Raw genomic sequence first — 23,452 nt, 5'->3', positions numbered from 1 at the left:
ATTGTCACATTTGATTTTGTGTTTATTCTACTCCTAATGGAAAAGATTATAAAGATCACTGATGTGTTGTGCTAGACACTCCAAAAGAAGAGCATTGATATCTTAAATGCGATGTATTCTGTTTCTACCACAAAAGTGTTACTTGGTGAGTTGCAAAATAATGGTTGGGAACCTTTTCTTAAGGAGGTCAAATTGTTTTGTGGAAAGCACGATATTGATATTCCAGATCTGAGTAAGAAGTATGTTTTCCCCCAAATTACTTGAGTATGAAAACTACATCGTATTTATTCTTTTGTAAAATTGTACTTGTTCATCGATCAATCCATACCTTCCCATTTGTAGGTATGTTGATGTGACTAAATCTGAAAACAAGGATGACAACGCCACAGCCTTTCATCAAAGTAGATGTGTTTAATGTTGCAATTGAGCAACAACTAGCAAAGTTAGAAGATCGATTTAGTTCTCGAGCGATAGAGCTTTTGTCCCTTTGTACTTCTTTGGATCCTAGGCTGGACACATTCAACATAGACAATATATGCACTCTAGTTGAAAAATATTATCCTTCTGATTTCTCAAGTCAAGAAAGAGCTCAATTAGAGTGTTAGCTGCCACATTTTCAAATTGATGTATGCAACCATCCAGAACTACAGGAATTATCAACACTTGTTGATCTAACAAGTGGACTATTTAAAACAGGTAGATATTCATCTTATCCTATGGTGGATGGACAAGTTATTAAGATTAGTATTAACTCTTCCAGTATCAACTGCAACCACGAAAGATGCTTTTCACTATGAAACTTACGAAGACACGTCTCAGATGTACAATGGGAGAAGGATTTATGCGAGATTGTTTGATAATTTATATTGAGAAGGAATTGGCTACATCAATTATATTATTACAGCATACGATCTTGCTGCTGCTAGTCGAAAAGCTAAATTTAAGTTGATAGATATGTAATTTTATTTTGGTTAAGACTTGTGAAACATGCTATTATTACATGTGACTAAAACCACCTCACATGGCTATAAGTTCCACTTTGCTTTATCCATTGCCTCCCTTTTACCTCAAATCCTAGCTCCGCCCTTGTACAAGAAAGCATATCCCTTTTACCTCAAATCCTAGCTCCGCCCTTGTACAAGAAAGCATATGGTTCATTCAGTCATACATAGCAATGTATGAGCCAGTTGCCTAGATGGCAAGTGAAATTCATAGCTCCGTCACTAAGCTCACTTCTTCTTGAGAATAGCATCTTTGGAATTGCAGGGTACAAGGACTAGAACTGGGACTTGTCAAGGCTATCGAAGTAGGGATGCTCCATCGCTGCGACAGCTGATATCAAAGATCAAGCTGAAGCATTTTCTGCAACACGTCAATCACAAAACCATCAGCTCAATTTCTTTGTTTCTTTCTTTTGGATAAAGCCATAAGCAGACTTTTCACATTCAGTTTCCAAGTTGGTTAATCCTGCAGCTGCACGCAGTCAAAAGGTTAGCTAGTTGAGTCCAGTGCAGAAACAAAGTTAGCTAGTTGCAAAAACATGTTTTTATGGAATGCAGCAGCACCTTGATAGAGATCCTGATGTGGAATTGAGAGACTTGTACCTGATGAAAAAAATATTCATGTTCAGTGGTGTTTAAGCGGAAATAAAGCATGTTTATCATATTAAAATAGGATTTATGTGTTGTGTAGAACTCGATGGAGTGATAAAGATAACCATTTCACTAGACTGATCTTCACTAATTTCTTAACCTGCAATGTAACGAGCATATAGTAAGTAAATGAATATGGAAATGTGTACACATGCATAAACGAGCCGCATAATTTTGTTAAGCAACTCCTCGTCTCAGCATCTTTCTTAAAATTATCGAGACAAAAATAAGTTTATAGTCACTCATGATCCAAAAATCGGATCATAGTTGGAGGCCGGTTTTGGTGTGCTTCCAAACGCAATGCAAAGAACGGATTGGGTACAACCTCCTACCGGCCGGTCCTCCCTAGTTCACCCAGGCCGGAGGCGGACCTGCCGTTGGGCTTTGGGCTCTTCTGATTCGCCTCCCGGGCGGCACATTCCCCCCGTGCCTTCCTTGGGGCCCACCCCACCGCCCTCCTCTCCTCTCTCCCCCGTCTCCGACTCCCTCCTCCACCCTTTTCCCTCGCCGCCGGCGATCCCGAACCCGGATGGCGGGGCCGGAAGAGAGCTGGGCGCGGGAGGACGTGCCCGGGGACGCGTCGTCGTCGGGCGCGTCCACGAGCCGCGCGGCTGGAGGCCCAGCGGCGGAGGTGGGCGCGTCGCCGGACTCGCTGCGGAACACGGCGTCCAACATCCGGCGGCTGGAGGACGCGATCAAGCACTGCGCGGCGCGCCACAAGTACCTCGCGCGCACCAACAGCCCCTCCGACGGCCAGGAGGTCCGCTGGTACTTCTGCAAGCTCCCCCTCGCCGACAAAGGTGCGCCCGCCCCCCGTCCCTTGCTCTCCCTCCCGCTGCATCCACCTGCCCTGCGCACCCGGGTGAGTTTCACTTGGGCGTTCCGGTTTCCTTGAGTGCTCCAACAGCTGATCAGTGGCCCTTCCCCCCTAATCAACTGCTTCGGAGCAACTCATCATCCATGGCTCGGGCTAACTCTACGACTAGCGTTAATCGGGGTTTAGATGTCAGTATGTCACTCAAACTAGTTACTAATTTGGGCTCATGACTGTCGTGGGAAGTGGGAACTGGGAAATTAAAAGGTGCGGTCCCCTGAACCTTCAAATCGGGGTGGATTCAAGTTCCATGTGACTTCTATCTACTTTAGGATCACTATAATTGAACAGTTGCAGAACTATAATTGAGCAGTTGCAGAACACGCCTGCACAGTTCAGCACACATGCTATTGTTGTAGTGCATTGTTCTCGTGGACTATCATGTTATCAATGCGCGAGGTAGATGTATCGATGATTCGACTCTTAAAGGTTTCTTGTGATTTATGGTTGATGCAGTGCTCTCTTCTTCGGTACCAAGGACGGAGATAGTTGGGAAAGGAGACTACTTCCGGTTCAGCGAGAGGGACTCTCTGGCACTCGAGGCATCTTTCTTGGAGGTTTGTATCTTAACATAGATACAGATGCCTAAAATACATCCATCTGCAAATTAGTTAACATCTTCTAACTATTAATCCATGATGGTGATTTCTTAGTTTTACACTTACTAATTTATCTATAACAGTCTATGCGTGCACATTTGCGTTTAAACTTGTTTTGCTCTTCATTTACGTCTTCTGTATGCAATATAAGGGGAACTATATTTTCCATTCGTAACCACTTTGGTGAAGAGTTGAAGTTCATTTCATTATGTTACTATTCGTAGAGGGAGGAAGAGCTTCTTGCATACTGGTGGAAAGAATACGCCCAATGCAGTGAAGGACCAAGAGGATCATTGGTTCAAAGTGATGATTCTGAATATCTTTATAAGGTGGAGGAAGAGCGGGTTGGGGTTCCTGTGAAAGGTGGACTATTTGAGGTTTGTACTCTCTTTTCTGGTATGCTCTACCATTACCAATTTGAATCATGTATACGAATCATTAGGAAGTAAAACTTTGGCTCCTATTTGTATTCTACCCATTGTTATTGACTACTCAACTCCCAGTATGCTTTCTAGTGAATGTATGGTTGTCATAACAGCCTACTATCCTGCAGGTTGATTTGATGAGGCGTCATTGCTTCCCTGTGTACTGGAATGGGGAAAACAGGCGTGTCTTGAGAGGCCACTGGTTTGCTCGCAAAGGTGGTCTTGATTGGCTTCCCATGCGCGAGGATGTTTCTGAACAACTTGAGTTAGCATATAATTGTCAGGTACAAACGTTTTGGGGTGTTATTTGGTAACATTTTGCCAAGACTATCCGTAAATATTTCTTGGATTGCCAATTTACCATAACTGCTAAGGAATTTTGAAAAGTCATTTGCTTTAGGAATGATAACCAAGCTTGCCTCACCAGATCCAAATACTCTAAATCAATTCAATGGGCTGGGAGCTTAATTTTGAACTGTTTATGGAATCTTTGGATATTTAGTTTGTGCTATAAAGGATAACTAAACTCACTTATCAGATAGTTAAATTAATTCGATGGGCTGGGAACTTAGCTCTGAACCATGGGCTTCACGGTTGTGATAGCAAATGATATAAGTACATAAGCTGTGATGTGATCTACACTGTTCATAAACCTTTCACTCTAGTCGTCTTTCACTGTTAGTTTTGGCCATACTCAATACTCATAACCCCTTCTCTTACTTTTAGCTCAGAAAATAGCTTAATGCCATGTTGTTGTCAAAACTAGGTCTGGCATCGCCGCAAATTTCAACCTTCAGGCTTATTTGCAGCACGGGTTGATCTTCAAGGAAGTACACCGGTATGTAATGCTGATAAAGCTTCCTCAGAAAATGAAGATTGATAATTTGGGGTCAAGGCTAATATATAATTTCTGCAGGATTTGCATGCTCTTTTTACTGGAGAGGATGATACTTGGGAAGCTTGGCTTGTCTTTGATACAGGTCCTAAGCTTGGTAGCAACACAATCAAATTAAGGCGTGGGTTTCCTCTTTCTGATCCTGCAAAGTCTTCACAGGTAACCTACAATGTTAGTGTTTCTTAATGCCTTATCTATGAAATGTTTTCAACCTCACAATTATGATGGCTTAGCAAATTTGCAAGTTGAAGCTTTTGTTTTTAATTTTTTATTCTAAAAAGAAACTGAAATCTTGATACTCGGTCCATTTGATGTTTCTGCTCATTTGTTCTTTATTTTGTAACCGCAAAATGTCGGCATCTGTATGGATTGCAATTTTGATGTAGGCACAAGTTCAGATAAACCAATTTCAGCTATATCCTGTTGAACATGTAATTTGGTCTGGTACACCTGATATTAATTATATACACTTAGCTACACCAAATATTTTGTAGTGTGTAGATGAAGGTCACCATCTCACCTTTCACGGGCCTACCACTTTGCTGCATGGGTACTTGAGTGTTGTATCTTTCATGAAAAACAATAGCAAAACAAATGGACTATTGCTGAAAAACTGCTTAGTTCTCTATTTTTCTGCCTTAAATTTTGAAGTGCACTCCTATTTTTGGTTTGTCAACTTAGATCATATCAATCCTGTAGGTATGAAGCTTGAATGCAAACAATTGCCTTTCACCATCGTGCTATTGCTGTATTCTTTTTCTATGATCAATTCTTGTTTAGTGTATAACTGCCATATGATTCTTTGCCAGGATGAGTTGCGTCAGCGAAAGGAAGAGGAAATGGATGATTATTGCTCTCAGGTATTTACTGTCTTTGTTGCAGTGACCTTTTCTTTCTCCATATCGGTAGTCTGAATTTGTAAGTGAGACTAAAGTGCACTGTGAGTTCTCCAGAGGCAAAGGATTTAGTTATACATTATTGTTACAAAAAAAGTATTTTAAAATACCTCTTCCCTACTATATTCTAGTTAACCTAACTCCCTTATTGGTAGGCTGTTAGCAACATTTTTGGTAAATATACACTAGGTGGCATGATGTGATGTACTTAAAAGACATGAGGTCACTACCGATGCTCCAAAATGGCAATGCCTTAGGCATAGTGTCCGAGTAGGATAAAATCTGGTGTGAACAATTAAAAGAGAGAGAAGAAACTAGTGTCTCCATGAAGGAACAGGCTTGGCTTCGATCTAAGACGCAAGAAACCACAAAACAAGCATCAGGGGAAGGTAGTGTCCTCATAATTCGTTAACTCATTTGTCTTTTTGCCATGAAAAGTACCATAGGCATCATGTGTGGACACTAGGCATCTAGGTATTAAATGGTTGATGCACTCTCTCATCTCTTAGACATCACCCTGGATATTTTGCATTGGGATCGGCCTGATGGCAAATGACCGTATGTACAAAACTATATAGTTCAATGCAGCACCTTTTTCCGTCGCCTGAATGAAGGCACTATTATCATACACCAAAGGTTGCCACATTATTGGATAATCAGAAGTTCATTGTGTTGAAAATAATTCCCATAAATTTTACAAGGTTTTGTGTGCAGCAAAAAACTTTGAAGTGATAATACGTTCTGCAATTGCTTCTTCATAGGTTCCAGTTGGTCATCTTGTATTCATGGTTCATGGCATTGGGCAGAGGCTGGAGAAAGCTAATCTTGTTGATGATGTTGTCGATTTCCGTCGAGTAACTGCTAACCTAGCTGAAAGATACTTAACTTCTTATCAAAGAAGCACCCAGAGGGTTCTATTTATTCCCTGTCAGGTAAGAATTCAGAGTTTCCCCATAAGTGATACATCCTGCTGAGATCTTTTTTTTGCCCTCGAATAAGAGGAGGGCTGTGCATTATTTTTTTTAAGAACAAGAATAACCATCTACAGAAAATACCACACGGGCAACTCTCCCTCCCTCTCTCAGCAATACAACCCCAGCAATACAATAAGCTTACTACTAAAGAATTCTAACTTGTAGCCAGTGGTTAATTGTTATGAATTTCTTTGCTATATATTCTAATAAAAAAGGCCTAGCACTTTACAGTATTACCTTTAAATATTGTCTATTGTCTATGGTTTAATGTGAACTAACTCAATACTAGCTGTTATCCAACACTCAGGCATTTTGAGATATATGCATACTTAATAACAATTGTTTAGTTGTTGCTTATTTATATTGATAAGAGAACATATAACAAAGTTGTTTATTTTATGCAATCATTATACATCATATGATTAGATCTCCGTTGTTGTTGATGACTTCCATTTCTAATACTGGTGCTTATTATTGCAGTGGAGGAAGGGTTTGAAGCTCAGTGGTGAACATACTGTTGAGAAACTCACTTTGGATGGAGTTAAAGGTCTTCGAGTTGCATTAGGTGCCACAGTTCATGATGTTCTATATTACATGAGTCCTATCTACTGTCAGCATATTATTGACTCGGTAATTTGCTATGTAACTGCACTACCCTCTGTTTTCTGTTTTTTGGTCTGTTTGTTTGTTTTTACGAAACTCTTGGTTTTGTTTGGTGGTTTTAGAACCAAATCTGATTAGTCCAAGCAACTGTTGATAACATTGATACTATGTCTTTGACTCTCCATTTTACTGCTCCAGATATCCTCCTTTGGTGTATATTAGAAAAACTTGAATATTCCCATGATATTTTTTATACTGTATTACCTGAATGATTGGCAGCATTGCTGAACTCCTTACAATAAATTAATAACTTGAATTTATTACAGGTCTCAAACCAGTTGAACAAGTTGTACATGAAATTTCTGAAGAGAAATCCTGGTTACAGCGGAAAGGTTTGCAATTCACGGCTTGTTCACAATTTTCTTGTGATTGCAATTGTGCCAATAATTAAATAAATATTTGACTTGCCCTTTTTTACAGGTTTCATTGTATGGCCACTCGTTAGGAAGTGTTTTATCTTATGATATACTTTGTCATCAAGAATCCCTTTGGGCCCCATTTCCAACAGAGTATCTGAACATGGAATACGCATCTGATAGAAGTCAAGGAGCAAAATCAGCCAATGAAGTTGCTGCACATGATTCAGTCACAGAGGATCATGGTACTTCTACTCTAAGGCATTCTTGTGCTGTTAGTGTGAATGGTGCCGTTGATGAAGATAGCACCAGAACTGATTCTTCACATATGGATGGCGTCCTCCCATCATGTGTGCTCGAAAATTCACCAGACAACGATGACACAGTTGTGTCACCTGGTGCAGTTGATGCTGAGCAAAATGAAGAAGAAAATAAGGTTGAGAATCATCAGACAATATATACTGAGGAAGGGACTACTTCAGTTGTAAGCACAAAAGATGCTGAAGGATCTAGCGTTTCAAGATCTGCTGAGGAAGTCCATGAAGAGATCCTTGAAAAGGACAAATTGATTGTTTCACTGGAAGAAGAGGTGTGACTAAACAGAATTAAGCTAACTTCTATTGTGCTTATCATCTTTGAATCTTCAACTTCATAAGAAGTCTCACCAATTGTTTATTGTGCTGAAAGAAATGGTTTAAATAAATATATTTAATTAATATTGAAATTAATGTATTATAGTAATATTGAAGATTTACTTGCTCGGAATACTCAACAACTCACTTGGAAGCCCAAAATTAACAGTGTTATCTTGAAGCCAAGCAATAGTGCGAGTTAAACTGACATAACAAATTGATGCCTCCTTTATTCAGGTGAAACATCTTAAAGCTAGACTAGAACAACTCGAACAACAGAATCATGTACTGACTAAAAGCATCAATGGTGTTGAGCATCATGAAGGTAAATGGCTGCTTTTGGTCCAAAGGCATCTCTTAGAAGGCTTGTAATGTGTCTTGTTAATGTGTTTATTCAGATTTTTATGTGTATTTGTGATAGGCAAAAGTGCCAATCAGGCCATGAACTCTGTCAAACTTTTCACAGCGCAAGGAAGTACGAATCAGTCCTATTCACCACAAATCAGATACACGAAACTAAACTTTAAGGTAATATAGCCTGAGTTATTTTCAGTATTCTATCATTATTTCTTTCACTTGAATTTTATGTCATCATTGCATTATTTTTGGATATTCAGGTTGACACATTCTTTGCTGTTGGATCTCCCTTGGGTGTCTTCCTTTCCCTCCGTAATGTTCGTATTGGTATTGGTATGGAACCTGACTGATAATAGTTCTGTTTATAAGTGGTTATTGTTGGAACAGAATCAGCCCTTTGTGTATTTTTGGCTTGCTATACATCAGTGTTTATGCTTTTTGTCTGTTTTTGGTTTAGATAAATTAACATAGTTTTCTTGTTAGGTTTAGACTCTATATATTAAATTATATTCATTTCTCTTAGCATTCCACCACCTTTTGAACTACCTGCTCGATAATGATTTATCCACGAGTAACTAGAAAATTTTGTATGCTTCATTGCATGATAGTTTACCTGAGAAATTGCTGAAAACTTTTTGCAAGAATAACAGACTTTACTTGACCATTCATTAATCATTCTCTCAGCCCTGCAATGGCCGTTGAAGTTTCCTAAAGCTGCTTTTGGATCTGTGAAAATCTTAAAAGACTTTTGAAAAGGATAAATTTGGCTGCTGTTCCCATGCATTATCAAGTCTGATGTACATATAGTGGCACATATTTCAAGTTACTTTTAGCATTTATTTCTGTATACAGCTACTGACAATTCTTCCTGGCAATTAGTGAGTGCTTCCATTATTGCCAGTTGCTCCGTGATTTACTGTCTTATATCATTCCATAAGTTGTATCTGAAGTTTATACCTTGTTCTCAAGGCAAGGGGCAAGGTTATTGGCAAGATGAGAACATAATTGAAGAGATGCCATGCTGCCGGCAGATGTTCAACATTTTTCATCCTTTTGATCCTGTAGCATACAGGTCTGTAGCTTTCTCACACACAGTGTTTTCTTATGTCACGTTTTGGAGAGGTCATAAAATATAAATACTGCAATGGAACTAAATATTGGCAACCTGATATGAGAAGATGTGGTGGATAACCTTTGTCACATTTAGATATGGTTCTTTATTGCACTGGAAGACACTGTACTTATCTGTTGCGTAGTGAGAATATGTCATGTGAATCTAGGTGGGCTTTTATACAGAGTTGAACCACTTGTATGTGAAGATTATCTAAAGAAGCGCCCTGTCATTGTGCCCTACCATAGAGGTGGAAAGAGGATACATGTTGGAGTGCAGGTGGGTTATTCATCATTTTAACTGCCTGTTCCTTGCAGAGAATGTGTTTTTAACTTGACAAGATTTTGTATCTTGATTACCTTATTTGGGTTGATATATGATGTAGGAGTTCACAGAAGATATTGCTGCACGTTCTCAAGCCATTGCCCGTCAATTGAAGTCATTAAAGGTAAGGTCTGCGCTGCTGCAAGGGTTATGTGAATTTGGTGCCTGCTTTTAACAAACAGCGATGTGAATCTTGGTTTTGATATATTGAGCAGTACGTGTTATGAATGATCTAGCAGTGAAGCTGCTAATATAGCCTGAGTGAATATGTGCTTTCAACTCTCTGATTTTTTTTTTCTTCTATAGGTCAAAGCAGTAGCTGCTATGCTAGCATTGAGCAGAAATGACACAGAAGGTATTCATATTTATTTATATCTTTCATGTATTTAAAATTTCAAACAAAAAAGTTTTGACACAATGATAATCTTTATATTCATATAGAGGATTGTGTGAGTGCTAATGAGAAAGAAAGATCATACGGTTCCATGATGATGGAAAGGTTGACAGGTTCACCGGATGGTCGAATTGACCATGTGCTTCAGGTGATAAAATTTCTACTCTATATTGGTGTATTACAGCACACTAGCAACTGGGGCACACCATTCCACAATCCCACCTTATGATACTTCCGTGAAGACCTACCTGGGTTCCACCACCAAAATTACTAATTATTCATTAAAAATAATTATTAATTACTAAACTGTGGTTTGAGAACCTTGGTTAAGGTTTAATCATACAAAGGGGTGTGTAACTCTGAAATTCTGTTCCCATCATGTCAGAGCACTGCACAGTACTTGCACATTATTTGTAACTGACTGTGCCATTCACATGTGCAGTGAACTCCTTTGGCAACATGATCCACTTTCTCACTTTCATTTTTGGCTTTGTCGTTCTTGTATGTTTTACATTCTATGAATTTTTTTTATCTTGGAGTCTTAATCATGTTTTTGCAGGAGAAAACATTTCAACACTCGTATCTATCTGCTCTGGGAGCTCATACGTGAGTGTTAAAATCTTCCCTGTTGATTTGATTATATTGTTACCTGTTTAAATCTAAATTCAGATTTTCACTGACCTTGGAACTGTTCCATGTAGCAATTACTGGCGCGATCATGATACTGCTCTCTTCATTCTAAGGCATTTGTATCGTGATATACCTGAGGAACCTCCAGAAAATGAGATTGAAAGGGTGCCTATTAAGCTATTTTATGAAAGGGATCCATTTGTTGAAGAAACGCCCCTGACATTTGCAGATGAAGCATTGGTCAAGGAGTTCTCCAGAAAGGTGAGAACTTGCTCAAGAAGAAAGGAGAATGATGCCAACTGCGAAACCTCTTGATGGTACGTACAATGATTGTTGTTCTCATTTCCTTTCAATCTTCTTACACACACAGTTTGGTCAGTTGCGAATAAACATGTTGCCTAGTTTCGTTTATGCTGCTAAGATACTTGTTTGCCTGAACTCTAAAATCCAACCTGGCTATCAAATAGCTGATTCATTTTCAGTGACATGAATACATGATGGACGATATGTGTGTGGTAGAATCTTTTGCTTTTTTTTTTAATAAACACTAAGCCTGATGCTTTTTTTCCCCCCTTTCCCCAGGTGTGCCATTATCTGTTAAAGCCAAGTTACAACCTTACCGCCCTCGCCAAGCATAAGATCATGTAGGCATGGAATGGAAGAACAGCCCATGAAATGGCTATCCTGAGAGAAGACAATTCCACTAAACGGTGTAGTTTCACACTTGACATCAGAATTTAGGCACTTCCGAGAATGTTGTACAGAGTGCGTCCGGTCCCTGCTTGGTGCGACTTTGCTCTTTCCAACCCTGAATGCAATGCTGTACATAGGATCCAGCTGTAGGCTCGGTTGTCTTTCTTGGATGTAATGTTGGAGCTGTACATATTACAGAAGACAGATCGACAGGGATTAGTCTCGAGCGATGGTTGTAGTTGCTTCTCACGTTACAGAATATGGCAGGGATTAGTGTCAAACGATGGTTGAAATGGTCACAAGTCACAGCCGTTCGCTTCTATTCTTTGCTTTTGCAGCAGTTTAGGGCAATTGCCCATTCTTGAGGGGGTGTTTGGAAGGAGGGGGTTAAATTTTAGCCCCCGTCACATCGAATGTATGGACACTAATTAGAAATATTAAACCTAGACTAATTACAAAACTAATTACACAACCTCTAGGCTAAATCGCGAGACGAATCTATTAAGCCTAATTAGTCCATGATTTGACAATGTGATGCTACAGTAACCATTCACTAATAATGGATTAATTAAGCTTAATAGATTCGTCTCGCGATTTAACCTAGGAGTTCTGCAATTAGTTTTGTAATTAGCTTCCTCCTAATTAGTATCCGAACATCCGACTCAAGTTTAGCCCCCTCCTACCAAATACCCCCAGCCCAACTCTTTGCTATCACTATGTACGACCGCAGTTTCAGAACCTAAATGTTGAAAGAAGTGCAGGAAGCGTAGCATCGCAGACTTACTTCAGAATGCCATCGTGCAGACGTAAGTTATACGGTAGAAAGAGAACCGCAACAAAATTTCTACTACCCAACGACGAACAAGCAATTAAAAATGCGAACAAGGTTTATTTGGTGCAGAACAATTATAATTTACACAGCCATCGAACAACCGTAATGCCACAGCTAACAGCATGTACAGGACAAAATCTCGGTGAATAGGTAAGTTGCTACCGATGGATAAGCTATACAAAAAATCCTCCGAAAAAAGGAAAGAAACCGAAAAGATACCATCTCAACAGATCACTCACCGCCCACAACACTTACATGAGATGAGCTTAACAATCTCAAATCTATAAACAGTTTTGAGCACCGGGCACCGCATATTTCCAGCCAATGAACAACACGAACCCACTTACAATGTGGGGCATAAAAGGCGACGCTTAATGTACACTACAACAAAAAATTCTGAAGGCTATCTCCTCGCTGAATTCCCATGTCTTTGGCTGCGGAAGTAGCTGAGAAGAGCTTGTGCCTGCATGGCAAATAGCAAATCACACCACAAAGTTATATCGGCACGAGCACAGGGAATCAGAAGATTCTACTGCATTATAAAAAGTATGACTTGTGGGCATAGCTAACCTTCTCTCTCGCTCGCGGTGTCCCTGACTGCGAAAGAGCGACCAGAGGGGGCACCGCTCCCTCTTGAAGAACTATACTGCAAAATCTGTTGCTGTTTGTACAAAGCTGAAGCAACGCGGCAGCAGCATTCTCCTTGCCTCTTGCAGAACCCAACTCAACAACTTCAACGAGGGCTGGAATGCCACGTGCCTGCCCAATCGCAGTCCTCCCTTCTGGTATCGTAGCAAGGTTTGCCAACACAGCCACAGCTTTGTCGACCATTCCAGCAGCAGGATCCATCAGATCAACCAGGTGCCTCACGGCGTCAGCTTGCACGATGCGAGCTTTGTTCTCATGAAGTATGGACAAGTTAAACAATGCCGTAGCTGCATCTTTCTTTCCTCGAGGGGTGCCATTTCCTAGCAAGTCTACTAGAGGCTTGATCGCACCAGATCGCCCAATCCTCATCTTATTTTCTTCAATAACTGAGAGACTGAATAAAGTAGCTGCTGAATTCTCTTTAGCTTCAGCGTTCCCAGTCTCAAGGACGTGAATGAGAGGATTGACAGCGTCAGCATTTGCAATAGCAATTTTATTGTTGTCATTGATCGACAGATTCAAAAGAGCTGTCACAGCATGTTCTTGGGTTTTGGCATCTGGCGAGTGAAGAAGACCAACCAGCAGATTTACAGCACCACAGTTTGCAATGACAATCCTGTTCTCCATGTTGTGCTTAGCTAGAAGGCGAAGCTCTGATGCTGCTGATCTCTGAACATCTAAAGAATCACTTCTCAAGTCCTCAATCAGCTTCCGAACCTGATTCTCAATGGCAGAGAGATCACTCCGTGCATCCATCAATGAGGAAGATATAATTCTGGGGAAACCCCTATCAGATGCTTGCCGTCTAATAAATTGGCTTCTAGGGGTCAGTCTTGGAGGGATTAAAGGTTCCCTTTGAGGAACAGAAGATGGCACAGGTGCACCGCCACCATCTGTAACTTCTCCAGATGCATCGCTACTGTAATTTGTCCTATCACTTGGAACCCTTGTCACCCCATTATCACATTCCCCATCAAGTTGACCACTATTTGGAAGACTGCCATTCATTGAAGAACTGGCCATGTTGTCCTGCATATCCCTATCTAAATTAGAAGATTGAAATGCTTCCTCTGTAGACTGTTCTGAAGTTTGTCCAATCGAACCACCACGTCTTCCTTCCAAACTAGACTCTCTTGCTTCAGGGCTTGCAAGTGATAACCTTGAAATATCTGGTGCAGAACCATTTGCATTTTCTGAAGTTTGACTTGTCGAGACCTCATGACCAGAACGGCTGGGATGCACATGAGAGTTCTGATTGGCGACACTCTGGGGAGGAGACGCTCCATTCAAGTTTCTCAAATACACATCAGCTTCTGGTGATCCAGGAATATTAGCCCTTGAGATGACACTAGGATGTAGAGGACTGCCACCTGCGGCATTCAAATCCTGGAGGGAGGAGGCAGCTGCAGGAAAGTTCAGCTTCAGGGATTTCATAGGATCAGGTAGCCTAATGTCATGCGATTCACACCAGTTAGCTATCAAAGCCTTCACAGTATAATTAGGAATTAAATTGGAGTGACCAAGTCTTTGGCGTGTTTTCGGGCAGATAGTAAAACCCTCATCAAGCCACAACTTGATATAAACCCGCTCATAGGTCTGACCAGACGCTACAATAACTGGATCAGACATCAGTTCCAAGGACAGTGGACAGCAAAAATCAGCAGGAATAGGCACCCCGTTGATTAGCAGCTGTTGTTTTTCCTTCAGAAGGCGATCATGCATATGGTTGACCAGTGGAATCATCTGCTCAGCTAGATCCAGTTCTTCACGATTCTCACTTCGTAGTGCCCTTGTTCTGAGATTCTCAAGGGAAACAGCTTCCATGTACAATTCCATGTTTGTTGACAGGCTCAATAAACCTGTTAGTTTCAACAGATTCTCAGAACTCACTGTGCTTGTCTCAGCAAGCTCCACGGCAGCATCCTTAACTAGATCAAACATATGCTCATAATTTATGTCCTGGAGTTTCTACAAAAAGTAGAAAATCACAGATGAGTCAGATTGATGAGTAACAGAAATTAGGCTCACCAATAGAAGCAATAAAGAAAAGAGTAATCGATGTTCATTACCTCAATACACGTGCAGGCACAGCCAGTCAGAGAAGGCGACAGAGAATTAGCCAGCTGGCACAGCTGAAGGGAACATCCCTGAATATCTGATATTACTGACTCAATTTGCCAACCCTGTTTTAAGGTAATAAAAACATCACCAAATCAGAAATTCACGAGTAGCTTTCAATATTTATGGCTCTCAGAAATTCACAAATAGCTTTCGATATTTATGGCACTCATCAAGTGGGTGGGTGGGTGGGGGTGATCCATGAACATGTAAACACTCAGAATACACCTACACCAACATGATGGACCACAAAGGGTTTCATGCGTAATGGCATAAACATTAATGAATATCAGTAACAAGGACAAGTACACTGTTCTGTGCAAAAGACAAAACTGAACCACCACTAACTCACGCAAGTTCCCTCATACATGAATAGCATATAAGTACAGACACAGCTAACAAACGCGCAGCCTTGTTGTAAACTGGTCACAAAGTACACCTATAAAGGAAACAAATGATTAGGGAAGCAATTGCCTTCCATTTTTGGCCTCCCCTGCCGCCACCGGCCTAGACCACCTCCCGCGGCCGCCGGCTGGTGACCTTGCCGCCACTCCGCCCACCTCCCGCCACCGCCCCTCCACCTCATCCTCCGCTAATCAAGGCAGCTACTCTCCCCCGCTGCAGACCCTCCCTGCTGGCTCCCAGCTAACAGCATCCCTGCCGCCTTGCCTTGTCTTCCACCACCCATCACCATCGCCAGGCCAGCTGCTGCCCCAGCCATCACTCTACACCCACCGGACATCCCAATCTGAACCCTGAATCCCCAATCCTATATCCAGTCCTTATCAACTCCTGCCGGTGAGCTCCAGTCACCACCATGCCACCAATCTGAGAGGGAGAGGGAGGGAGAGAGGGGACCGACCAGCCTGGTCGCCTGTAGTCGGCCATTGCCACCACCAGCGGTGTTGGAACTGCCGCACCAGAGATCTGGGAGTTCTTGAGAGAGAGAGAGAGAGAGAGAGAGAGGAGGCAGCATCGGTCATGGGCCTTGACGGCGACTGCATAAACGTGTTTGGCTCGGTGTGCCTGTGTGAGCCCCATCGTGCGGGTGGGAAGTCAAACACACGCGTGGCTAATGTAAAGTCTTTACCTATAAGATTTACATGCTGCCTCCCCTGAATCAATATGCTAACTAGAGAAAACCATATTATGAACAGAAGATCAATTCCCAGCACACTTGAAAGGTAAGAAGAATGGTGATTTTATTTTACAGAAGAAATGACCAATCATAGTTACTTTAAAGGTTAGTGTACAGAAGAATGTCAATTATATTTAACAAAAGAAGTGACCAATCATAGTTAATGTTGGCCCGAAAGCTGATTCTATATGAATCTTCAAATGCTTCAATTCATATAAGCAACATATGCTGTTAACTACAGCTAAAAAATTACAATATTCAGGGACCCAGAGGTCATGTTATTAGGATGATAGCAATCTTCGCGATGTCTTATCTTGTTAGTGTAAATGCTAGACACAATAAGAAGAGACAGTGAGAAAGGCTAAATGGTGATGCTAACAGATAATACAAACATTTGTATCTAGCCAATGCATGTGAGATACTGAGTTTTCACATAAAAGAATCAAAAGAGTAGCAGCTACCTAGTAAGAAATGGAAAGGGGCAGTGAATGTTAAAAGGCGACCGATTGATTTTCCTTGGGTAACATCATTCTAAAGCATAATGTATCGAAAGTGGAGAGGACAGGTGATAAGCGAGTATATCGACTTGTATATACTTACGAAATATATCTTGCTGGTAGTCTGGTGCCAGTTTCCAATAAGGCCTGAAGCTTCATGGATAGCAGTGTCAAGATCTCTTAGGACCTCATTGAGTTGCTCTTCCGGAGACTTGCAAAGATCTTCAAGAAGGGAGTTCACGATGCTTGAGATATCATACACATTCTGGCAATACTTCTGAATTGGCTTGGGTCTCACGTTAGAGCCATCAGATGTTAAGACACCAAGACGGGAGATACTATTGAGCAGAGTGCTCGGGGAGAGGTTATCCATCGATCCTGTTCAAGAACCATACATGTTTGAGTAAGAGTAGACGAACTCATAATTATTGAAAATTCAAAAACATCCATATATGAACTCATAGCAAGTAGATTTCGCAGGTACAGATAGTTGTATGGCACAGTCATGATTGACAGATAGGATAAAGCTTTGAAGCCTGCGTGTCGAACGTGAGCAGACAAATGTAAGGGCGTGAATAATAAATAGAGAATTTTCTTTTTGATTCTATCAATTTTCCATTTTAGTCCACTCAAGCTAGCTCTTCCCCATTCAGTAGCATTCCCGTTAAGGTACAATTCCCGGGTAAACCGGCGCGACACTAACATCCAGACAAACAAGATGCTGGAGCTGGACACCTTGCGATTCATTGCCGAAAGTTGGGACGTAACCGGTGGGGATTGGCCGGGAACATGTAACTGCTTTCCCAACAGCATCTAAGCAGGCAGCTACCGCAAGTCAGACCGCCCCTGAGAGGCGCAAAAGGCATAGCCCGCTGAACATGTGGCGCAACACGAGCATGAGAGCATGGAGATGCCATCGCGCTATCAGACCTATCACAGGCAACAGTTAGCAGCAGCCATGCCATACCATACCATACCATACCATACTAGGAACTGAAGCAGCAGCAGCAGCAGCAGCTGATGTAAAGTGATGATGATGAAATTAACGGAAGCCTGATTGATCCCACGGACGAAGCGTGGTCATTGGTAGACGGGAGTCTCTTAAAAGGGGGAAGGTTTTGAGCACGGCCTGCGTGACATTCCGTTCCCGCGATGGCGCCAACCAGCACGCGAGGAATCGTGAGGGGGCGAAGCGAATGGTGGGCGGGGGTGAATCGGAGCTCCCCCCTGGAGCGTGGAGGGGAGGACGCTGCGCCCGGGAATGGGTGAGGGCCTGGGGTGGGAGATTCGGCTGCCTGCGGTGCTGCTACCGGAACCCTAGGACGGTTGGAGCGGAAGCGAGCGGGCGGGGCGAGCGAGGGGGTGGAGCGGGCGGAACTGGGCGGCGGCGGAGGAACCCTAGCTAGGATTGAGGTGGGGGGGAGGAGAGAGGGGAGAGGAAGGGTGGGGTGGAGACTGACTGACTGCCCTCGCGGAGGCGACGGGCGCGGCGTAGGAGGAGGAGATCCGGGGCGGAGGCGGCGGCGGCGGCGGCGGGTCGGGGGTGGATCTCCCCTCGCTGAGTCGCTGTGCCCCTCCTCTGGCGACGCGGAGGCGACAGGCGAGCGAGGGGTGATGATGTGAGGGGGGAGGAAGAAGAGGAGAGCGAGGAAAACTCGCCAGCCCCCCCTTCCCCGTGCGTGGGAATGGGGGAGTGGTTGGGCTCGGCCGTTGGGCGGGCGGGTTTGGTGGGCAGGTCGGGCCGGGCCTGGTGCGTGGTGGTGGATTGGATCCAACTGGCTGGATTATTGGTCCAGGCAACGAGGCAACGCGAGGAGAAAGAGAGTGGTGGGTCTGGTGCGGTGGTTGCCTTTGCAATTTGCACGCAGCAACAAGGACTCAGTCGTGGCAGGCACCTACTCCTGCTATTATTCCGACTAGGAACGTTGACTGTCAACGAATGATTCGTCTAGCAACTGTACGCCGATGATGGGCCAACGTTCCTTTGTATTTTTGGGCCGGAAGTTGGGGGCGGGCCGGGCCCATGGCAGTCAGCGCTCTGACCACGTCCGTCCTTGTCCGATTTGGCGGGTGGCGACGGGGCTGACCTTGACCTCCTTCATTGACTTGGCCGTCCGTTGAAATGAAGTCAACGGTCAATGGCGTCGACTAATAATCATTTAGGGGTGTTTGGGAACATCGTGTTAAACTTTAGCATCTGTCACATCCGATGTTTGATACTGATTAGGAGTATTAAATATAGTCTAATTACAAAACTAATTGCACAGATGGAGTCTAATTCGCGAGACGAATCTATTAAACCTAATTAATCCATGATTTGACAATGTGGTGCTACAGTGACCATTTGCTAATGATGGATTAATTAGCCTTAATAGATTCATCTTGCGAATTAGATTCCATCTGTGCAATTAGTTTTGTAATTAGCTCATGTTTAGTCCTTCTAATTAGCATCCGAATATCCGATGTGATCCTGCTAAAGCTTAACACTCGTATCCAAACACCTCCTTAGCACACAAGAGTAGAAGACGATTGCTGAAACCAAGGAATATATATAAGTAGATGGTCACCAGATGGAGCTCTGATGGATGGAGGTCCAGTAATGATGCGTGCATGAATGATTATTCGCAGCTGTCATTCGTGCCGTTCCGCGTGTGTATATGTATGTATGTATGTATACACATCTGATGCTCCGCCACACCGTTTTTGTTAGCATATACACAACACGTACAAAAAAGCGCGTACGTACAACATGATCCTACGTACGTACGTACGTACAAAGCGCGCCAAGGAATCCTAGTACGTAACGTACTAAAGAATGGCATAGACGCGTGCGCGTACTTAGTTAGTACGGCTGCCTTGCCTTGTTTCTAACGCACGTACACATGCACGCGCTTGTTGGTTGCAAGTATAGCTTGCATGCGTTGCTGCTCAACATATTTTCTGCCAGATGTCTCTATCTTTTTCTCCGCCATTTTTTACACTAAGTTACTAACCTTTGATCACCGTTTGCTTCCCCAGATGTCCAACGTACTATCGAACCATACACAACAAATGATGCGTGCCGACCGGCCGGTTGCCTACACGCACATACTCCTACCTGTCACGGCACGTGCCCACGCCACTGACGGGGAGGACCCACGCGGCTGGCCCCACCGGTCGCTGCCCGACCGTTCCGGAATCCAGACGCCAAACCCGGTCGTCTATCTGTGCATGACAGGCGGGCCCTACTACTCCCCGGCACGAGCGCGTGAACCTCTAGTAGCTAGTCGCGCGGCGAACTCTCCACGCCGCGTGGGCCCGCCTCCACTCGCGGCCCACCCAAGCCAATTCTCCACGCGCTCCGCCGCGCCCCGCCCCGCCCCGCCCGGGGGCAGGGCAGAGGGAAAAAAACTTTTGCCACGGCCACGTTGCGGGCCCCGCGGCCCGCCACCACCGTTTCCGCGCGGGCCCCGCCTTCTGACCGTTTCACCCCCTCCCCTCCCCTCCTCCCTCCAGACCACCTCCTCCCTCCCTCCCTGCCTCGTCGGCGACCTCATCGAGAAATCTCGCTCGCGGCCGCGGGGGGGTCTCCCTCCGATAAATAGCAGACACGCTCCCCGCCCCCGACCCGCGTCGCTCACTCCCTCCCCGTCTCCACCACCCGACAGCGACCTCCCTTTCTCCTTAGCCGCTAAGCATCATCTCCCCCCCTTCCACCACCTCCTCCCCCCGCGTGCCCAGCTGCGCGCGCGGCTCGTCGCCGGCGTCCTCGCCCCGGCACCACCGGCACAGGAGGCGCCTTCCGCCGAGGGGCCCAGCCAGCGGCACTCGATCCCATCTCCGCGCGGGGGCACCAGGAAGGAGATCGGGCCTCCGATCCCGGCGTCGCGAGGGCCCGATCTCGCCCGATCCCCCCCGCTTCCATCCTTGGCTCCCTGACCCGAGATGTGGGGCGGGGACTCCAAGCAGACGCTCAAGTCCCGCGGCGGCATCACGGGCGGCGCCGCCACAGGCGGGATGGGCGACGAGGAGTCCGACTACTTCCCGCCGACCCCGCGCAAGGACTGGTCCACCGGCCTCCTCAAGCTCGTGACGGCCACGGTCATCTTCATGGGCGGGGTGGTCCTCGGCCTCTCCGTCAGCGGCAGCGTCGCGCGGTACTACTACAACGCCTCCCACGCCGAGCTCTTCTTCCCGGCCACCACCTACGGCTGCGACCCGCGGGACCGGGACTGCGGCCTCGGCCTCGCCTTCAAGGCCTTCGTCCACCCGCCGCGGCTCGCGCACTCCATGACCGACGACGAGCTCTTCTGGCGGGCGTCGCTCGTGCCGAGGGCCGAGGACTTCCCGTTCCAGCGGGTGCCCAAGGTCGCCTTCCTCTTCATGACGCGCGGGCCCATCCCGTTCGCGCCCCTCTGGGACAAGTTCTTCCGCGGGCACCAGGGGCTCTACTCCGTCTACGTCCACACCGTGCCGGACTACAAGCTCAACGTATCCAAGAACTCGGCCTTCTACGGCAGGCAGATCCCCAGCGAGGTTGGTTGTTGCTTTGCCCTTTCTTTCTTTCACCTCATTCATTTACTTACTTATTGTTAATCCACTACTAGTACTCTTGTTAGCTCATTGATTGTTATGTTAATTCATTTGTTGTCCTCATGATGAATCTATCTTCACTACTAGAAGCACATTGCAATCCAGCAGCTTGAGCATTTTCGTCGCATTATTGTCTTGCACCAAAAAGAAAAAAAAATCTACAGTTGATTGGATAGCTGGTGCCTTGGTGGCCGCATGTCGTGCTAGTTGGTGGCTGCCATGTGCTGCTCAACTTGATTGGGATATGTGTGTGCAAATTGGTGAGGATTTTGCTCTAGGGGAATATGCTTGCTTGTCCCAATGCTAGCTAGGTGCTTAGGTTGGTTAACTACTTCATTCATTTGTTCAACGACTAGTGGTGTTCACGAATTTCAGATGAGTGATGATGAGATTCTTGCTTGACAAAGGTTCTGGCCCAATCATTTAATAAGTATTCGGTCAAGAAGGTTGGGCTGACCTATTCAGTAAAGTGGGTTTTCATAGTGATAGATATTATTCTCCCTTTTCTTTTTGGGCTATATTACGACCTTCAAATTTCAGCGTAATGTGTGGGTTCCTCCCTCTGCTGAATCTCCTTAGTGTGCTTGCAGTTCAAGCCCTTTATCAATGGATAACATTGTTCCACATTCTAACATTTTGTTTCTTTCCAATGCAGGAGGTGTCCTGGGGATCAATAACTCTTGTGGATGCTGAGAAGCGCCTGCTGGCCAATGCCTTGTTGGATTTCTCGAATGAGCGGTTTGTGCTGCTCTCGGAGAGCTGCATTCCTGTCTTCAACTTCCCAACAGTCTACGAGTACCTCATTAACTCGGCACACAGTTTTGTTGAGTCCTACAACATCGACACCCCTCAATGTGCTGGCCGGTACAACCGGCGCATGGCACCTCACATCATGGCGGATCAATGGAGAAAAGGGTCAGAGTGGTTTGAACTTAACCGGGAACTGGCTGTCCAGATAGTAGCAGACTACAAGTACTACTCAATCTTCAGAAAGCATTGCAGGCCATCCTGTTACCCAGATGAGCATTACATACCAACTTATCTTCATTTGTTCCATGGACCCCTCAACGCCAACAGGACCATCACATGGGTTGATTGGTCAAGAGGAGGCCCGCATCCAGCAAGTTATGGTGCTGCAGACATCACAGAAGAGTTCATCCAGACCATCAGGAATAATGGTACGCAGTGCTTTTATAACTCGAAGCCCACCTCTGTCTGCTACCTCTTTGCGAGGAAGTTTGCTCCGAATGCTTTGGGTCGGCTGATGAACCTCACCTCGACTGTGTTGGACTTTTGAGTCATTCACCGTGGCGTGGTCGTCAGCATTAATGCTATTGAGGAGGTATCTATTGATGCGCATCATGGTCAGGAACTAGAGCTACTCTACGCTAGTAGGCTGGAGCCGGCTACATGTCTCACTATAGATGGATGAGCAGAGATGGCTTTTGATCCGTGTGTCTCTTGCGGATGATGCTGTGTGGGACAGTGAAATTTGGTTCACTTATCCTGAAGCTGATCCCCGAGTGATAGACAAATGGCACGGCCAACGGAGAGGACATTTCTTTCACCTCCCATTCTTTTTAATATATCATAGTCATATGATAGAGGATCCTTTTCTTTTCTTCTTCCCCCCTATCTACTGTAATGACTTGGTCAGATACTAATTTCTGTGAATATAACTTATCGATCATTGCTTTACTTCAAGCCTGGCATTGCCAGATGTCTCCGTGTGCTTGATAGCCTGTCTCTAGACCTTGAAGTAACAGATTGCAATTGGTTGTCCTGTCGATGATGCTTAAGTACAGAAAAGCTAGATAGGGAAGTACGTGGACGCAAGCGGCAGAATATGCCATATTCTTGCATATCATTGTGTAGACTGGCTGTCCTTGCAGGAAGGAAAAAACATGTAGGCTCCTTTTGAAAGACGCACATGAGCATGCCATTGCAGATTCTTGATCAGTTCAAACATGGGGTGCTGCTTTATCAGTTGGAACAGATTGCCAGGAACATGCTTGATTGGCCTTCATTTGACAGATAACCCAATATTCTAAGATTGGTTGGTGAACATGGGGGACATGATTTAGGCTGGTGCTGCAGTCCAGAACCTTGTCATGCCCTGGTGTTTAGTAATAGATAATCCATGAGCATAGGTCCATGAACCATGATATTATA

General features: G+C 44.5%; 3 protein-coding genes across 4 annotated transcripts; 2 read left to right on the top strand and 1 right to left on the bottom strand.

The window, feature by feature from the left end:
• Nucleotides 1-2,009: 2,009 nt before the first annotated feature.
• Nucleotides 2,010-11,797, top strand: LOC101771131 (phospholipase SGR2). Of its 2 annotated transcripts, none has more exons than XM_022827663.1 (22): nt 2,010-2,452; nt 2,983-3,083; nt 3,350-3,502; nt 3,679-3,834; nt 4,317-4,388; nt 4,467-4,604; nt 5,255-5,305; nt 6,103-6,273; nt 6,796-6,945; nt 7,245-7,310; nt 7,399-7,923; nt 8,204-8,291; nt 8,433-8,494; nt 8,584-8,656; nt 9,293-9,395; nt 9,620-9,713; nt 9,820-9,882; nt 10,065-10,113; nt 10,200-10,300; nt 10,712-10,758; nt 10,854-11,099; nt 11,365-11,797. In XM_022827663.1, the coding sequence occupies exons 1-21, from the start codon at nt 2,182-2,184 to the stop codon at nt 11,095-11,097; spliced, it is 2,778 nt and encodes a 925-aa protein (XP_022683398.1). In that variant the 5' UTR covers nt 2,010-2,181; the 3' UTR covers nt 11,098-11,099; nt 11,365-11,797. The 2 variants fall into 2 exon arrangements, with proteins under 2 accessions (XP_022683398.1, XP_004972469.1); XM_004972412.4 differs by having other exon boundaries at nt 2,011-2,452; nt 8,388-8,494.
• A 547-nt stretch (nt 11,798-12,344) lies between these two features.
• LOC101769516 (U-box domain-containing protein 4) lies at nt 12,345-17,109 on the bottom strand. Its single transcript, XM_004972408.3, has 4 exons — nt 16,812-17,109; nt 15,025-15,138; nt 12,878-14,923; nt 12,345-12,770 (listed from the first exon to the last, which is right to left on the bottom strand). Exons 1-4 carry the CDS (start codon nt 17,079-17,081, stop codon nt 12,711-12,713), a joined length of 2,490 nt encoding a protein of 829 aa, XP_004972465.1. The 5' UTR covers nt 17,082-17,109; the 3' UTR covers nt 12,345-12,710.
• Nucleotides 17,110-20,212: 3,103 nt separating this feature from the next.
• LOC101769924 lies at nt 20,213-22,984 on the top strand. Its single transcript, XM_004972409.2, has 2 exons — nt 20,213-21,223; nt 21,936-22,984. Exons 1-2 carry the CDS (start codon nt 20,633-20,635, stop codon nt 22,575-22,577), a joined length of 1,233 nt encoding a protein of 410 aa, XP_004972466.1. The 5' UTR covers nt 20,213-20,632; the 3' UTR covers nt 22,578-22,984.
• The last annotated feature ends 468 nt before the right edge of the window (nt 22,985-23,452 follow it).

The sequence above is a fragment of the Setaria italica genome, chromosome VI, assembly GCF_000263155.2.
Source record: "Setaria italica strain Yugu1 chromosome VI, Setaria_italica_v2.0, whole genome shotgun sequence".
Taxonomy (NCBI): Eukaryota; Viridiplantae; Streptophyta; class Magnoliopsida; order Poales; family Poaceae; genus Setaria; species Setaria italica.
Note: the sequence above shows the minus strand (reverse complement) of the source record. Positions and strands in the feature narration are given on the sequence as shown.

What these genes read in the sequence shown, in the direction of transcription:
- LOC101771131 (XM_004972412.4), top strand. Translation starts at nt 2,182, where the DNA reads ATGGCGGGGCCGGAAGAGAGCTGGGCGCGGGAGGACGTGCCCGGGGAC. An exon ending in TTGTTTCACTGGAAGAAGAG is followed by an intron (nt 7,924 to 8,203) that starts GTGTGACTAAAC and finishes TCCTTTATTCAG; the next exon opens with GTGAAACATCTTAAAGCTAG. An exon ending in TTTGATCCTGTAGCATACAG is followed by an intron (nt 9,396 to 9,619) that starts GTCTGTAGCTTT and finishes GCTTTTATACAG; the next exon opens with AGTTGAACCACTTGTATGTG.
- LOC101769516 (XM_004972408.3), bottom strand. Translation starts at nt 17,081, where the DNA reads ATGGATAACCTCTCCCCGAGCACTCTGCTCAATAGTATCTCCCGTCTT. An exon ending in GTGCCTGCACGTGTATTGAG is followed by an intron (nt 14,924 to 15,024) that starts GTAATGAACATC and finishes TACTTTTTGTAG; the next exon opens with AAACTCCAGGACATAAATTA. An exon ending in CACCGCGAGCGAGAGAGAAG is followed by an intron (nt 12,771 to 12,877) that starts GTTAGCTATGCC and finishes TTTGCCATGCAG; the next exon opens with GCACAAGCTCTTCTCAGCTA.
- LOC101769924 (XM_004972409.2), top strand. Translation starts at nt 20,633, where the DNA reads ATGTGGGGCGGGGACTCCAAGCAGACGCTCAAGTCCCGCGGCGGCATC. An exon ending in GCAGGCAGATCCCCAGCGAG is followed by an intron (nt 21,224 to 21,935) that starts GTTGGTTGTTGC and finishes TTTCCAATGCAG; the next exon opens with GAGGTGTCCTGGGGATCAAT.